Source organism: Nestor notabilis, unplaced genomic scaffold (assembly GCF_000696875.1).
Source record: "Nestor notabilis isolate BGI_N333 unplaced genomic scaffold, ASM69687v1 scaffold9689, whole genome shotgun sequence".
Lineage (NCBI taxonomy): Eukaryota > Metazoa > Chordata > Aves > Psittaciformes > Psittacidae > Nestor > Nestor notabilis.
In genome coordinates, this window is record NW_009942337.1 from 60,189 (window position 1) to 78,332 (window position 18,144).

General features: G+C 43.6%; 1 protein-coding gene across 1 annotated transcript in view; it reads right to left on the reverse strand.

The window, feature by feature from the left end:
• The window catches only part of LOC104411028 (protein tweety homolog 3-like), a 56,398-nt gene extending 54,587 nt beyond the window's left edge, over positions 1-1,811 (reverse strand). Inside the window, 1 exon segment of the mRNA XM_010021350.1 lies at positions 1,668-1,811. Coding sequence (XP_010019652.1) covers positions 1,668-1,811 — 144 coding nt within the window.
• Between the last annotated feature and the right edge of the window lie 16,333 nt (positions 1,812-18,144).

Below are 18,144 nucleotides of genomic sequence, written 5' to 3' on the forward strand. Positions count from 1 at the left end.
CAGCACTGCTTCAAGCCACCCCTGTTATGCTAATCCAGTAACTTGTGAGCACTGAAGCGCCCTTGATAGAGAGCCATTGTGAAAAAAATCAGTCCCTCAACATTTGTTTTCATAGCAGCCACATCTGGGGAAGAAATTACTGCAAAGCATCTACCTCTCAGCAGGTCACTACTTGGATCAGTTTTAGAGACAGAAATGCAAATACCATATGCTCTGCTGAAGCTCTAGCTGCTTAGAGCTTCATAGATCCATGCCTCGTCAATATGTGCCACCCCAGCCCTCTGTGCTAACTGAACCATGTGCATGTCACTTGGACACAGCCATTGAGTGTGCTGCCTTACTTGGGAATGCTGCTTCAAAGCTGGGCTTGGATTACCAGTGTTACCAACCACCTAGACAACAGCAGACAGCTCCCCTGTTGCTGTTGTCACACCTGACAATGGCAGAGAGGCAAGCTAGCATCCTGACATGCCTCCATCTGGCAATGCTGTTCTCTTTTAGGACCATTCAATGCATGATTTACACACTGCTACTGCTGATGCAGAGGTACATTAAATGCCAACTTTTGTCTAGGAAAAAAGTGATTCCCACAAGCTATAGCAAAATTTGTGCCTTTTATACAGGCAGTGACTGCAAATTGGTTTCCACACTGGTGATCAATTCACCCTTTGCAATCATTCACTTCACCTTTCATTGGGAAGTTTAGGCCACTTTGGACACGTGCTGTTGATACGGAAACTTTCCATCCACTAAAAGGCTATTTTCCTCACCACTGCAGTTCTGCATTTTGAAAGCATCACATCCTCTCACCAACAGACAGTCTCGCTAGTCAGCAGCCCTGTGCCTTTGACCTTGAAAACCTTAAAACACTGAAGCCCTCTTTCAGATGGCATCAGCAACACTACTCACTGAAGACCAAACTATAAAGAAGTAGAAGAAGGAAGTACGTTCTCTTTTACATCCTAAATTGGCTGACAGTTCTTCCCCCCTCACACTGTAATCCCGAGCTATGCTTCCCACCAACCCCTTTCTCTTTTGTCTCTAGGTAGGCATACTGTAATTACTGTACGTTTCTGTGTCTTCTCAATGCTACCTGTAGATTAATAACCAGTGTTTGAGATGAACGCTTTCTGTCCATGAAGAATCATAACAAGTCCTATAGCTGAAGAGCTGAACAGGTCAAGTCCAAGGTGTTGCAGAGCGACCCAATAATCCTCAAAGGAAAGGCTTCTTCACTCAAAACAAGTGCTGTGAACACACCCCGGTCACAGCATCTGCATTTGGCACTTGTGTAAGAGCAGCCACTGGAGCAGGACTCAGTGAGTGGTCACACCAGCACCAGCTGGTGAAGAACCAGGCTGCAGTGCTCCCTGCTCACCAAGTCCCCATGCGAGAGTGCGAGGGGCTTTTAACTTCTAACCACAAACCAGGCTCTTCTCCACCAACATCTTCACGACTACTGACTGGCAGAAGAATGGCAGATTTTGGATTACAGTGTCTTTCAGAAAGAAAAACCCAGGAGCACAGAGTCTTTGCTGTTTTGTTTTTAACCTCACATTTGTGGTGAGAAACACAGTACTCTGACATTCAAACTGCAAGTATGAGGAGGGATCTGGCAAAGGAAGAAGAAATCCAATGGACAACAGCCAGCTGCCTCATCCACTTACCATTATGCACTCATGTAGTGCAGCACTTCGAAGCAACATGGAGCCAGGATATTCCTGGCCTGAAAACTCTTGGAAAGGACTATTTAATCCAGCCTCCCAGACAACATTGAGGCCATAGCCATTGTCAGCTAAGCAGTGGGCCATTGGCCATGCCTGCTATGAACCAACCTTGTGTTTCTTCTGACCTTTGGCTTAGCAATCCATCCAAGATATACCTTGTGGTGCTCTACGGTGACTTCAGCATGTTTCCAACATCACCGAGGTTAGACACTTCCACTAAACAAAACCAGCATTTACCAGTCCTCCAGGAAGTGCTTACAGAAACTTAAAATAATTGGGCTATTTAAAACCAGCTGTTAGGGCTGCCACCAGATCAGCATTCTCAAGTTAGAGGTTCCCCAATGCTGCATGTAGAAACATGACCTCACCTTTCCTGGCTTTTGTGGTTCCTGAAACACCTTCCCATCAGATCTACACCAGGAACTGGTGTTTAGTTACTTATTTGCTGTTTGCCAACCACCTCCTGCTTTATTTTTAATCCAGTCTTTCAGGCCACCACCATGGCTGGATGGACTTTCAGCCAGATATCTCAACTGGTGAATCACATACCTTAGCTTTATAATAACCTTCTCTGTTAATACCTACACTTACCTTCACAATTAACTTTGCATTTGAAAACAACTCTTCTGAAGCACCAAGTACCTTATTACCTGTGCAGATCTGCAATTTGCCTGCACGGAATATTATCACAAAGCAGGACTCAGCAGCGCATAAACAGAAATCCCCCAGGCTGTTCATGAACTCTCCCATAAAAGATGCCCACAGAAGGAAGCCAGGTGGATCTTTTTGCATTTGAGTAGTCTTATTCGTATTTTTTAAGCCAGGCTGCAGCAGACATTCAACTTGCACTTGAAATATCTCAAACTTAAGACCTACCCTTTCCTGGTGATTTTTCTTTCTATTCCTTATAGACAGGTATTTTAAGCCTCATTTGTGAACTTACTTTAAGAGAACATCCTAATCAGGAACAAAGAGAAGAAGAACTATAAGCTCCAGTGTAGTATCTCTTATTGAAGCTTATTCTCTAATCATGTGGGGCTGGCAGACCTCACTAACTAGAGGAACAGCAGTAAAAATACATCCATTGCAGATTCTCTGAAGCTAAAAAGAAGAAAGCCATGTCCTCCTTAGCTCCATCGCCTCTTTCTTATCACCACTAGAGTTCATGATCCCTTGCCATATCGTGGGTTCAGCTCACTAAAAGCACCATCAACAAGAAAAACAGTTACGGCAACAATACAGAGTTAAATCCACTCTGACCTAGTGCATCAGATTAGTGGGGAACATTATCTGACTCCCAACCTACACAGAAAACTGGATCTTTGACAAGAGACTTTTCACAGCACTTAAAGGCTGGCAACAGTTGCCTGGAATTCTTCACCCTTTTAGCAGGTGTTAAAGCTTCTGGGGAAGAGCCAAGCAGTCCTTTTCACTCACTGAAGCAATCGAACCATTTGTTACATCACCCCAAACACTGCAAATAGTGAGAGCAATTCACTAGAAAAGTTTTGAGCAGCCCCAAGATAAGATACCCTGAAGCCACAAAGCAAATATGTGCAATAACTCCCATATCTTCATGTCGCTTTTTATTGAATGAAAGGAAGTGGTGCATAAACTGCAGAACAAAGTAGAGCAGAGCATCTGCTCAAAGTCTCTTACAAAGCATTCAGAAACTGTTCTCACTTAAATCTATGCAGCATAAAACCCACCGTGATACCTCTGGCAGTAACTGTGTGCAAGTAAAGTAGCTCTCTTTCTTTACGGGTACGCAAAAGAACCATTGCAAGACACTTAGTCTTCAGTGCAGAAGGAGCTAAAGAGAGAAACTTCGGATCTTGCTGGTTCTTCCCATCATCTTTAACAATAAAACAGCCAGCTCAAGTTTTCACTAAAAAGAGAAAGCATTTTAATTTAACTCTACAGACATTACCAGTGGGGAAAAATGCAGTACCTTGTAGCAGACAAACATTACCCTCTCCAGACTGGAGGGTAAGGGTGCTCTTGATGGGGGCATGGAAAGAAGGAAGGTAGGAAGAGAGATGGCTAGAACGTCCCTGCTGCCTTCAGAGTTTTAATCATATTAGCTGAGACAAGGCAGCCTGCCACATTTGTACCTTGAGATCAGTAACAGGCTCGCTATAGGGTTTACTTTGGCTTGCTAATGACACAGATTCACCTTCTTAAGGCCCCATTGCATTATTTTAAGAACACACCACACACATGCATGTGTACCCTTCCTCCTCATCCCCATTCTCCCAGTGACATGGCCCCTACGTGCCACACAGCACATGAAGCAGGATGCTGCTCTCTGCACGTGTGGCACTCTACCCTTCTTTGCTCCACATTATTGAGGGTATTTACATGAGTAGATACTTCCTTCCTAAACTCTCTGCACCCTCCATCCTTACTAGGCATCATAATCCTGTTTATGACATACTCATTACTCTGGAAGTGATTGTCATCAGATTATACCTTCAGGTGGAAAATATGTAAGTGAAGCAACATGAGCAGGTTTTTGCATACATGATAGTGCAATCCCACATGTAATGACTAGGAGCTTTAACAGTAGCTTGCGGACACAAAATATGACCACAAAGAATAGCATGGCACTGTGTTTTCACTTGGTTTTCTCCCTTTTCTTGTAACTGGCTCCCACTATTTATTTTAGACAGTGCCCTACAGCTGAACAGTACAATCCCAGCCACTTTCCCAAGGACCCTGCACTGAAAACACTGCCTCCTTAGTTCACGGATCAGGATGAAAGAAGTGACAAGATCATATAACCAAGCTCCACAACTCTAACTGCCCTTTTGTTGATTACTGTCCTTTATAGAGCAAGGATTCAGAGAACAGAAGCAAAAGAGACAGACCGTCTCAGATCTGACATGCTCGGTGAGGCGCAGAGCTAACCCAGCTCGAGCTAGCAGAGCAGGACAGTGTACGTGCCTGGAATGTGTAACCCCACTTTGAAACCTACTTACCACAGGCACAGGCATAGGGGGTTATCCGGGTGCTGCCTCAAAGTTAAATACATGACAGCTAAGAGTGCAGCATAAATAGCCTAAAGACCCTTGCAAGCAGCTGGGACTCAAATAAGACACTTTGCCACCTACCAAGACCCCACTCAGCAGCACTGGAGGAGCTTTAGATCCTTAAAGTCAGGATGATACAAGAAACCGGAGCCCACGTACAGCACTCATGCTCACATGCAGTGCCTACCACTATTCCCCAAACTGATGGTATGTATGTACACCTGCCTCTCAACTCTTCCAGACCTATAGCACAGTTTCAGCCATCAGGACATTTATCTAGATCAAGTGATACAGAAATACTGTAGTAGAACCCAAAGATCCATTGCACAATCCAAGCCACAGCTGCACCAAGAACAAGATTCTTATCCTGGTATAGTTAATGTTTTTACTATAAGAAGAGTATGCAGCTTCCAGTTTAACATCAAGCTTTGCACCATTTAATACTTCCTTACTGCAGCATTAGAACAACACTGTGGTCCTGTTTCACGTGTCCTCTTCTAACAAAAAACCCTCCTCACTGAGCCAAGGACTACATTATAGCTTCCAGAAGCTCTCAGCCCTGTTTACAGTTAGCCTCTGTTCACAGCACATGGGAGAAACCATACACTGACCAAGGTCCAAGTGCAGCTACACAGAAAACACTCAAGATCTCAGTTTTCCCAGAAGTGACCAGTGACTTGTTGGAAGGCAATAGTTTGTCAAAGGCTAGTTGAGTACATCCCCATGGATCTTGTAGGACTAGTTTTAGGCTCAAAGAAGTAGTGGTGCATGTGTTTGTGAGTAGGAAGTAAAGAACTAAACTGCTTATGGATGCCATCTGAAGGCAATGGTGTGAGAAAGAAAGCTCAGCATTCACTACATCAAACACCAAGCAGCAAATTTCACTTTGGAAAAGACATAAAGACATGCCTGTTTTGAATGTGAACCTTGATGAGCATTCAAAGCCTATCCTTGAAACTGGTTCTTTCTTAGGAACCTTGTATTTCATTTATTGCATCAAATAATCAAGACTCCTCTTACTGAAGCCAGCACATGTAAACCAAACCTAATAATTAAGTTAGTGCTGGAAGTCCTGCCCATAGGTTATACCTGCAGAACTACATTTCACCTGTTGGATACGCCACTGCTGTGGTACAGGAGGTACATCTCCTCGCAGGACAAAGTGTAGCTGACACCAGCAGAAGATGATCCAGATCTACCCACCAAACTTGGATCTGTAGTCTTCTTCAGCACTAAGAGCACATTAAGCGACAAGTCAATCACAGGCAGAAGACAATAGCTAGCAAATAGCTATTAAATGTATTTAGGAGCAGTAATAAGACACGTAGCAGTCTCTCAGAGCATTTCCCTGGGAATAAAATTAACAGCAATGAAATACTATAGCAGCAAACTGAATTTTAATAGCTGCAACAAAATCCACACAGAGACCAAGAAGGTTGAAAGAGCACTCAAATGAGACACATGTGACCCAGCAAGCAGTTGCCTCAGTAAGAATTTCAGACCTAAGATACAAGTTCACAAACAAGAAGAATTAACATGCCAAGGGGGGATTAGGGTAACAAGATCCCCATACCTTATCATCATCATCTGCTGGGAGAGGAGGCAAGTTCACAGCTTGTCCCTTCCTCCTTCTCCCATAACCTCCACATCACCCAAGGCGAATGCTAAGCTGCACTAATAAAAACAGCAGAGCTAGCATAAGCTGTCCAACCTTGTTATTTACACCTCAGCAGAATGCTCCCAGCATCTACTATCACTCACACGGCTTCTCCAAGAGCCGCCTGCTAATGCACAGGGATTGGAAACACATCCCAAAGTACCATTTGTCTACATGGAGAATTTTGTCAGCAGCACTGGGCACGTTTTATATTCAACACCTTTAGTGTACTGCTTATTATTAAAGTCCTTAAAATGCTGAAGAGCTCATGTTTGAAGAGAATTTAACTTGCAGTAGGTCAAGCCAAAAACAGCTCTAAAAACCTTTGAGCTTTGAGACAATCCCTGCAGTGATCTGTTAACTATTAGAGCACTCAACCTGCCCCAGAACATTGTCTCTGAGACCAGCAAGAACTTCACCAGGATCTTTACCTGTTTGTATTGATGAGAATGAAAAGCTATTTTAACCTTGTAATTTTGTTGCTCCCATTAATTTGTGTACTCAGGCTGTTTCAACATCTGTTGTCTAAATATATGTATTTATATATGTCTTGGATATATACATATATAAGGAATGGGCAGTGATCCAGCATATATGGCCTCAGAGAACAGGGATGAAACCCTGTCCTACCCAAGCTCTGTGCACTACTCAGTCTCATAAGCCAACAATAACTCAGACTGCATGGGGAGAGGACAAGAAGGGCAAAACAGAAGACATCAGTCACATTCTGAAATACTAAAAGGCAGACAGGAAGCACTGTACAGTGCTTTTAAAATAGCACTTTCATCTGAAGTAAAGACTTCTGTTTAGCTACAGTAGTGTCAAGCAAATCATTCCATCTTCACTGGATGTGCTATCTGTGCTTTCCACTAAACCCAGACAGAAAAAGACCCAAAACACAGCTGATCCATTTTTTCCTGCCACCTACTACAACTGAAGCAATTTCCCTCTTAAGGGAGCATGAACATTAATACTTGCCATTGACTAGAAGTACCTCTAATCTAGTCTTGTGCACCAGCTCCTATTTACTCTAGTCCAAAGCATTCAGTCTAACCTTACTGCAGTTCAAACCTTAAGGGGAAAAGGAAGCAAGTCTATCTGGCAGTCATGTTTTCAGGGTCTACCACTGCATTCGCAGTGACTGTAGCTACAAGTGGAGTTGCAATGAGATAGAAATAACAAGTCCTTCCCTGAAGTCCTCTCAGACTTCCCTGTAGTTCTCCTTCTGAAAACTAATTAAAAAACCAAGGACAAGTATTTCAAAGTTACCAGAAGTAGCACAACCTCCTCTCAGAAGACCCTGGTCTTCTGTCACCAGTGGTCACCCACAGAAGTTTGTTCCGAAAATTACCTTCCTTCATATTTCAGAAACAAGAAGAGATCACAAAATAATGGAAGTTTGCTATATTTCCCCACACACACACACACACACACACCCCCCGCAGAAGACAAGAAAAGTACCTGGTACTTTTTGTTGTAAACATTTAGCCATTCCCTACCTTCCAAATAGCAAAACTAGCACTGCAACTGCTCCTGTTACACTCTTACTCCTAAAGCAAAACTCCTTCAGGTGCTAAATACAAGATTCTTGTGTTACTTCTCATTAGATTCTCCTTCCTCTTTTCTCTCCTTGAAAGTTACATTATTACACCTCCCAAGGAAAAAAAATATCTATAAGCAGGACAACTCCACCCTCTCCTCTTAGTTCAACACCAGGAGGCAGGATTCAGCCAGCAGTCAGCCGCTACACACTCTCAGCTTCTTCCCTCATTTCTCTGCCCTTCCATGTTCCTCACCAAAAGCCAAGAGGAAGAGCTCACCACATCTGCCTTTGCCAAAACCCCATGATTTCTGCAATTGATGCAGCACAGCTTATTACAGCTGCAAACTGTTCCTAGGCTCTGATAATTATAAGCCCATGGCTGGGTGTCTAATTAAAGGAGGAATGAATTAATGAGTTTTACCAAAGGCTTTTGAGTCACCATTATAATTCTCACCCTTAATCAGCAGCAGGACACTCAAAGGACAGTGTGAGCAGGATCAAGAGCGGAGAGGGGGGGAATAAACCACCCCCAGCTGATGCTTCCCCCATCACGTTCCTCTCCAACATGTCACTGTCATTCAGACCCGGACAGCCAGATCAAACCCAGCAGGAAAACGCCTGGGCCATTTGGACAGCTGAATACAAAAACGCTTCCTGAAGCTGCCACAAAGCACACACCAGCTTTTGAATGCTAAGCAGCAGCGAGATACAGGGTGAGAGGCTCTGCAGAGCGCTGACTCCACCGCTTTCATTCATCCACAGCCCCAGCCCCCACCCAGCGCCAACAATTACAGTTCAGTCTCAGGCTCCCAAGGAGGCAGAAATTGAAAACACGTTTTCATTGAAGCACAGCTTGAATTTCATGAATTCCATTACTCTCAGCTTTCTCAGCATTTCCTGGAGTGAATACTGTAAAACAAGGGAGAAAGGGGGTGGGGGGAGCTGTATGCGAGGTGGCAATCATATACGCCACCCCTCTGACCACGCCAGTCTGTGAAGAAACGACAGAGGCACTTGCAGCAAGGAAGTGGCATAAAGAGCTATTCGTAAGCAGAAGAAAGGAAGTATATGCTAAACCTAAGTTTAGGGAGGAAGCAAAGTAACAAACTGCCAGAGGCCTCAGAACAGTAACACCATCCGTTACAAGGAGTGCTTAAGTGGCAACGCTACAGGCACAGCCCACATGCGAAGCGTTACTTCAGCAATGCAAGGGAGAACATCTCTTTAGTAGACTTAAGAAAACTACTGTAGCAAGTATCAAAATCACCACTTTATCAGCTACAGAAACTTGAGCACAGTGTTAAACTGCAAGAAAGAGCATGAAGTACAGTGAAGTCATACTCTGCTTACCACGGTATTCAGAAACCTTCTATTCAACACTAAAGCAATTATAACCAGAGAAAACAGGTACCACCAAACAATGGGTCATTTTTTCCACATGTACAGTTGTAACCCAGTCAACTTTGGGATTATCCAGGTTTGCTAACTGACACCCTCTGGAGAGCTTTTGACATCATTACCAGTATTCTTCAGGGCTCCTTCACCAACACCCTTTTCCCTCTCTCCCCCCATCAGCTTGGACCTTATCTTAAGGAGCATTACATCATCTGCTGCACCAAGACCTCCTTGTAACAGACACCATTATGCAACTGAAGTGCCTCCATTTGGATTTTGGCGTTATTTTGGATTTCAGCGTTGAATAGAAGGCTTGTTTAAATTCTCTGCATGAACAGCAGCATTTTACAGCCTGAAAAGGGTGTCCATGCACAGACACCAACACTGGCATAACAACGCGTCTGAATGTGTTATACATTTGTGAAACATTCATTCCCCACATTCCCACTTCCCCTTGTCCAGGAATAAGTCTGGCATTGTTAGGACTGATTAGCAATATCTTTCATCCTTAATTTCACACTACAAAGGACTTTCATGCGTATGCACGTGTGGCACCATTCTGAGATGTATCAGCCAGAAAAAGCATTTAGCAGTGACCAAGGAAATTGTGATCTGAGGGCGCAGCTCCAGTTTAAGTAAGGGTGAAGGGGAGTGTCAGCTCTTTTCCCTGGCTGGTTTCAATGCTGCTCTTACTATTGACCAAAAAACGCTCATTTGTTAAAATAGGGACTTAAAAGAAGTCTGGCACACATCACATCTGCTGAAGCAAGCAACCTGATAACCATGTGAAAGCACACATTATGATGTGACCCTCATATTCAAGTGCCTAGAGAAGGAAATCTGTACAAGTATCGTGACTGAGTTATACCAACTGCTGTGTCCATGTATTGCACACTAACCTACTTTCTTTTTTTCCCCAAAGAGAATAGCCCTTGCAGCCTTAAGCACAAATGACTGCTTTGCAAGAACACGCACATTTGTGGCTTACTAAACCCTAAAGCTCAAAATTAAAAGATCAGACTCAGAAACTACAAGTGGCTCATTACCCAGAAATCTAAAAAAACCCAAAACAATGTAAAAAGAGGTTTGAAATGAAAGCCTTTGCAGCATGAAAGCGGACCATGTTCTGCTCCTTCCTAGTTCATCTGAGGAGAAAATGAGAAATAAAACACATCAGCATGGCACTGCCTCACAGTGACTATTCACTAGGTATCTGCAGACCTTTTCACCATGCGGCAAAAGTTATTTCTCATTTGGGGATAAACCTAACCAGTTCCTAGCTTTTCACCACTGCAACACAACCAACAGCCTCAGCCACTCCTTGAAGTGGAAGAGAAAGATTTCTAACACTGATGGCTTTTTTCTTTTGGACTGTCATCTGAGTGCATCCCCAGCACTACAAATCTTTCATGAACTTGATCCTCCTTGATTTTAGCTTGCCTGTCTTCCTCATCATTATCATCTTAAACTAAGAACTGGTAAGATGACATGCTCAGAAAGTACAGCCAGCCTTGCTGAAAGAAGAGCAGGTTTACTGGGGTTTGGTTTTGTTATTAGAATTATTAGAGGCAACTCTCCAGCAGACATGAATATATCCTTGAGTATTTTGAGTCTTAGAACTGAGAATTAAAGTTCACTACAGAAGGTAATCCTGATATACTCCAAAGTTATTCAAGTCTCGCCTGAACCTTACAGCAAACATTCCCAGACATCACGTCCCTTCCCCCAGCTATGGGAATTACATTCAATTGAAAACAAGCCAAGTTCTCCTACCCACTCAGGGGGACTGGGAAATCTCAAAGTAACTGGTGGAAAGTTTACTACTAAAAGATAAAACAGAAGCAAGAGGAGAACTGACAGCTGCAAACAACATGCTGACTCCCCTCCATCTCAAGAAAATGAAGAGTGAGCACCATCTTAGTCAGTGCTTGCTTGCAGCCACCCAAGTGTATTCACTTGACATCAAAGAACCTAAAAGAATGGCTTCAAGAGAAGCATTAACCATCGCTGCTTAGTCTTCAGCGTCCTAATCCTTACAGGTACAGAAGTGTCCCACAAAGGAGTCATACAAACCTGACCGGGCAAGCTCTGCCACACCACAGTCTTACCACATCAGCACAAACAGCATGAACCATTAGGTTCTAGACTTCACCCTTTCCATCAGGAAGTGTGCTGGTGGGGTGTGTGAAGGGGTGAGAGGTGTAAAATGAGCCAAATCCTAGAAGAAAAAGGAGGAAAAAAGGGAAAGAAAAAATATAGAAATGCTAAGGGATTGGGACATGCTTATCCCTCCAACTGTCTGTTTTGAAGACATATGCCAAGAAGCCTGATGTGACAAAGGCCCATAACTTTCGCCTACCTCATTCTCAACATGCAGGTTTCTGTTTACAGGTTCAAAAATACATCTAACCTCAAAACACAAGTAAAAAGTCAAGACTTGTGGCACAGCCCCTTAATCCACATTCAAAGCCTTTGGATTAAGTCAGAGGAAAGCACCTGACTTCCCACCCTTAATCTCCAGAGTCATGCCTAATGGGATATGTTCTTCTGGGTGTGAATTTCTCACTTTCCCTAATAATGAAAAATGAGCACCACTGAAAATCTACACCAACACCTGCCTGAAGCACTGCTTGTTTTATTGGATCACCATTAAAACAAAGGCTTTTTGTTAACCTGCAGAGTGTGGATTTCCCTCTGCTGAAAAAGGCATTAAGAATCGAGAGGAATTAACAAAAAGGGAAGAGACAGTTAAGACTGAACTGATTTTGATTAGCCCTTTCTCCAGGATGCGAGCGACCAGGCTTTGCAGCTGGACACCAAGAGAAGCTTCCAAAGTAGATGTGTCATTCTGGTGGCAAACCAAAGGTTAGAGCCCCCCATCTGTATTTCAGTTCCTGTTCAGTTTTCCCAAAGCAAATGCAAAATATAAGGTTCTTAAATGTCAGCTCCTCCAGACCAATAAACACTTGCGTGCACACGGGTAACTGTAACACACAGGCAGCACTCAGAGGAAGTGGATGCATTACCCAAGATTTACTTCACACGTACTTAAATGCAGGCCAGGAGACAAACTGTTACACTTGTGTAGAAAGAAAGATAGAACATTTTCAAGAGGACAAATATCATCTTGGTGCAGAAGCATCAAGGTGCCAGTGGCTGGTCCCAACTTGACCAGACTAATCCTTTTAACTCTGATTCTACTCTTCTAGCTAAGACCAGCACGATAGCCTTAGAGTACCACAAGCTGCACAGAGGTCTCCTAAGAGTGGGAAGCCCACAAGGCCTGGCAAAAGGATCAATACTTCTAGAATTCTACCCAGATGAAGCAAGCATGGTTTACATCTTTGCACACTTACTTGCACTGCCCTCTCTTCTCCCTTCACATTTCACATTTCTCCCAGTCAGCTTTTACCCCTCTGTGTGTACTTTGGTCTGCTAAAACCATACATTCAGAACAGTTACTTTTTTTTGACTAGAGTAAAGTAATCTACAGTCAGGGTTTCCAGAAACTGTCAGTTCTCTGGAGACCATCTGAAAATGTAGCAGCACAGCATGGGTCAGCAAAAAAAGCAAGGCAGCAGACAGAAAGCTGGCAAAGGCTGACTTTTTTCCTGTCTGTGTACCATATGCTGCTGCATGATTGGATGTATGGTCAACAGAAACCATTGTTGTCTGACTTTGGTAAAAATCAGCCATCAAAAATGGTCTTGATTCTGTATTTTTGGTTATTCATTATGCTATGGTTGCCTAGTAAAGGCAGAATAAAGGAGTCAGCCGAAAGCAGCAATTTGCTGATAAGAGGTATTACTGCATGGCTACTCATGCAGCCGAGACTGATGACTAAAGGGAAGAGGGGATTTACCATCACTTCTTAAGAACCTAAAAGCAACTTCAATTTCATTAGAAACCATTGGATTCTACTAACCAGGGTCACCTAACCTTTCTGGAAATATGAGCAAACTAGTGCTACAGCAGGATCAAACCTTGGAAATGGCCCATCTGTTCTTGAAAGAAAGAAACCTTCAGCCTAACCCCTTTAAGAAAGGCACATTACCCTCTGACTTTGAGCCAACTAGACGAAACCACGTCATCCAACTTGACTAATACATATGTTTCTAATTTACAGAAAGACTCTTGGTTTCAGAATTGTAATAAGATGCCAGTACAGTAGAGGAAGTTCTAAAACAATTTCTATAACCCAAGGTTTTTGGCAGTTTAGGCTCCATCATATTTCTCCAGCCAAGAAATATTTCCAAAGATGACATTAGTTGTTATGTGAAAAAAAAACAGAGCCAGAAAGTACCTGACGAGATTAATTCCTTGCTGAACCTTTGGCTACAGGTTCAAACACATATGCCTTGTATTAGAGTCTGCAAGCCAAAATAAGGGAAGCATCATTGGGTTTACACAGTACTTTTCACTGCTGGATCCACCCTCAACACACATACAGTGGTAGAAAAAGAACACAAAAGCACTAACAGATGTATGATAGGAAACTCCTGGGTGACAACACTAAAGAGACCAAGGACTAAAGCATGCTCCTGTTCTTATCAATGCTTCCTTTAGCGTGGTTCTGCATCCTAATTGGTGTGAATCAATCATCCAGTCTTTTTTCCAAAGCACATACAGTTGCCATTACACCTACTACCCATGCATTTGCAGTTCTGGCTCTCACAGAAAAAGCATGAGAGTGGTGCAAGAAAAGAGTTTCAAAGACACTGGAGAATTTTGCTTTATTCTAGCCTGATTCATACATAACCCATGCCTTTACACAGATGCAGGTCAGCATTGCCATTTCCCAGCTATTAAGGAAAAGCACGACTTCAAGTCAATGTGCTCTGTAGCTTAGCTTTTACAGTCTCTTTTCTTCACTGTTTGTCATATGCTTCTTGGCACACTGGGACTTAAGAGCTACAATAAAGTGTTGCAGGCTCCTTTTCTGTCAGTACCAAAGACAAGTCTCAAGCACATATCCCATTACCTGTTGTTGTGCTGTACTAAAAAGCTATTCAGCTTTTCTGTTTCTTAGCATGTAACCTCCACACTACCTCAAGGCCCTTAATCAACTATACCCTGAGAAATAAAGTGAATTCAATGCCACGCAACTAAATCGTAAGTAGAAGTACTTACATCACTAAAGAGATTAAACTAATGACAGTTGCAGTCTCAGGACCATCTTACTAGTCTGATAAACTGAATTGCAAAGTGGACAGTACTGGCAAGATCATCATCATTTGTTCAGCAGCAAAAGGCACAGAGACCAAAACTGGTATTAGCATGGTGCTGTCAGAAGGAACACAAGCTTTGCTCCATTTTTACATTCCCTTCACTCCAGAGTTTGTGACTCACTACACAATGAAAAGGCTTTGCAGAGCACTGCAGTATGACTCAGATGAGAATACAGCCAGAACAAAACTGTTCACATCAAGATATCTTCAACCTCAATGATCTATGGGAGGATTAGGAAACAAACTGGTCTGATAAGATCCTCTATGGGGATGACTCTATGGGGCAAGTCCAGCAAGCAGCACATAAAGGCAGCTCTGACAGGACTCACGAGCATGCCAAACCCCCTGGAGAAGAAGGATCACAACTCATTCTATATTGAAGCTCAGCTCCATTACCCCAGAAAAAGGAAAGAACTAGTTATACTGCTGTCCACAGCTTGTCACGACAGAAGCATCTGAAGGACATGCGTGTACACATACATTTTTAAAGAATCCAGCCCAGAGGGGAAAGGATCTCCACACTTGCACACACTGTTCTAACCTAATGCAACATGATACACTGTGGGAGAAGATAAGAAGTAAGTAATACCAATGGAGAAAGCATTGTAGAGACTGACTCAGGTGACAAAGGTACACAGCCAAAACCTGCAGCTGCATTGATCTCAGCCCTTGGCAGCAACATTGCCTAAGTATTTCTCATGCTCTCGGACAAAAGGAGGAAGCTCCTGTAGGTTGGTACACAATGGACACAGCCGCCTTGAGACAGGCCGGTGCACAGTGGGTGTCCCTCCTGCTCCGAGAAAAGGGACTACATGGGACAGAACGGAATAACTAGTCATTAGATCTACATCATCTAGATACCCCCCATCATCTAGAGTCCCAGAAGAAATAACAAAGACCTAGACTACAAAGACCAGCAGTATGTGCTTATCTATGAGCTACACGCACTCCAGAGAGGGTTCAGGGGACAATAGCTTGTCTGCTGCTTCAGTGGAATAGCAGCTTGTGCATTACACAGTAATCCTTGCCAGGGAGAGGTGGAAAGCCTGTTAAGTCAGCAGCTTCCTCACCTGCAAGGAGCACGTGGCACTGCAACAAGTGACATGACAACATTCAAATCCAAGCCACCATATTTCGCTTTCGGTTAAAGTGAGATGCTCAGTTGACGTAAAAGTTCAAAGCCTATTATCAAAACATGAGTACAAGGAAAAAGGTAGGTCTTTACCAAGAGGTTACTAAGGAAAACAGTTTTATAAGGAAAGCAATGTTTCCCCTTGGTCATGGGTTGGGAAATCTTTACTAGATAAGCAGTGAAAAATCAGAAAGGGTACATTACCTATTTCCTTATAACACATAAGAATGAGAACAGACACTGAACCTTGTTGTATGCTTACTTATGATAACTGCCCAGCTACCCGATGACTTAGAGTCATGGAAACTTAAAGGTGTTTTCAGTTTAGTGAAGGTAATCCTTCCTTACTACAGCTGGGACACTGCCCTTTCCCACCCCCATAAACTCCCAGCTAGCATCCCCCACTGACCTCTCCAGCCACTGGAAAACTCAAGTGCAACATGCAGTTTAACAGTCTGGATTTAAGAACAGGGATATCAACCAATAGTGGAATAGAAAACAAAAATACACAAACAGTTTGTACCAATGAGCCCTTCAGAGGAAAAAAAAAAAAAAGGAAAAAAAGAAAAATATGCAGAATTTAAAAATGGACTTTCTTATTGTCAAGGGTGTGCATAATCTCATCTGCCTAATACAAAAGGCTCCTAAGGAAAAGGGAACACTATACAAGCAAGACTGCAAATAGGGCAAGAGATGCAAATCCATAACAAAGCTAACAGAAAATGCTCAAACCCAAAAGGCCTTCAGAACAATTTAAAGCATGAGAGAGCCTTCAGCATTACAGTTCCCACTCCAGGATTAAGTTTCCTTGTTTCACGGCATTAGAATTAATCTACATGGCTATGAACTCCGGAGTCAACTTGCAGAGCCACAGCAGCTTCGTTATGCAACCAGCGACACTGATCACCCAGGCTGTGTTACTGGAGACTGCTTGCTACCCATCACCAACCGCCAAACCAGCAAAGCTACTGCTGCTGCTCCTCAAATCGTTCTCTTGACAACAGATGCTTCAGTAATCCAGACATTCAGGTTTGGATTTGATAAGATATTTTCTTGCAAGCTGATGGTAAGACTTAAGAGGCCATTTACTGCTGTGCAAGAAGTCCTTAATATCATCAAGGGAGGGGAGGCAGCTACACAGGAGGAGAGCAGCAGAAGGCTTTAAGTCCGAATATGATTACTGTAGAAAAATTATGTGACAAATGAACACAGCCTCAAATTGTTGCAAGGAATGCTTTTAAGCAATTTAAGCAAAAACAGTACATCTGCTGCCTATTCAAAGGTCAATGAGTGCTTGTTTCATGATAACACACTCCCAAGAACATCCTTCCATGAACTCTTAACTTTTGATCTTCAGCATCTCATATCCCTTGTTGTAAAGGCAGCTACCCTCTGAGGTCAGGGAAATGCAGTTAAGCTGCTGTGCAGCATTACATCTGTGTGTGGCCATCTTGAACTCTGCTAAGCCAAAGGAACTAAAACAAATTAACAAATTGAAGCCCCAAACACAAAAGTTAGGTCAGAAGTCTGGTTTGTTTACTGGTTTAAGGATGTCTTTTTATATCTACCCATCGCTCTTTAAATTAACCTCTCACATTTTGCTCCAGCTTCAGCCCATAGATCTGTTCCTCTGTTTAAAACAAAAAGCCAAAACATACTGCTTTCTAAAGTATTTCCAATACCTTTTACTCCTAGGATAAACAGGAACCGTTCAGATGCCCTAGCCTTTCTGCCTGTGTGCGTGTTAGCAGGCTGTGTATATAGGACACCGCAAGTATGTTCAGAAAAGCAAAATGGTGTTTTCAAAACCTGAGACCGTGGCAAAACAAGGCAGCAGAGCCACTGCAGCTCTGTTCCAAGATGACAGCAGAGAACACAGATGTTAAGAGCACACAGATTCACTCCACAATCATTTTAATTACATGCCTAGCCAACCAAGCACAGGCTAAGCAGCATTAATGAAAAAAAGGCAGGCAGCACACGAGTATTCTGAGAGCATCTTCCTGTGCACTTGATGCTAACGCCGCTCTCGTGCATTAAGTCATCTGTTTTCCAGCAGGCAGGCAGCCGGTTTTGGAACGTGCTGCTGGCCTCTCCGTGGGTCGTGGCAGTGCGGGGCTGGCTGAAGAGTGATCAGTGCAGCTGCATGGGGCAGAGTGGGTATCCTCGGCGACGATGGGTTATGATCCGGCCAGCGGGATGTGGCCGGGACAGTGGCTTCGCCTGGACACCATGGCTTGGCAGCAGCGCAGGAACCCGGCGAGGGCACTTGGCCAGGGCTGCCTCCTGCTTCCCCTTCCAGGGGATCCTTACACCGTTCCCCAAGAACAACTCGGGTTTCCAGCAAGCTGGAAGCGGCCCGGCGCTCCTGTCCACCCCCTGGGGGGTGACGGCCTCCCGCCCCCGACCCAGGCCAGCAAGACCCCCAAC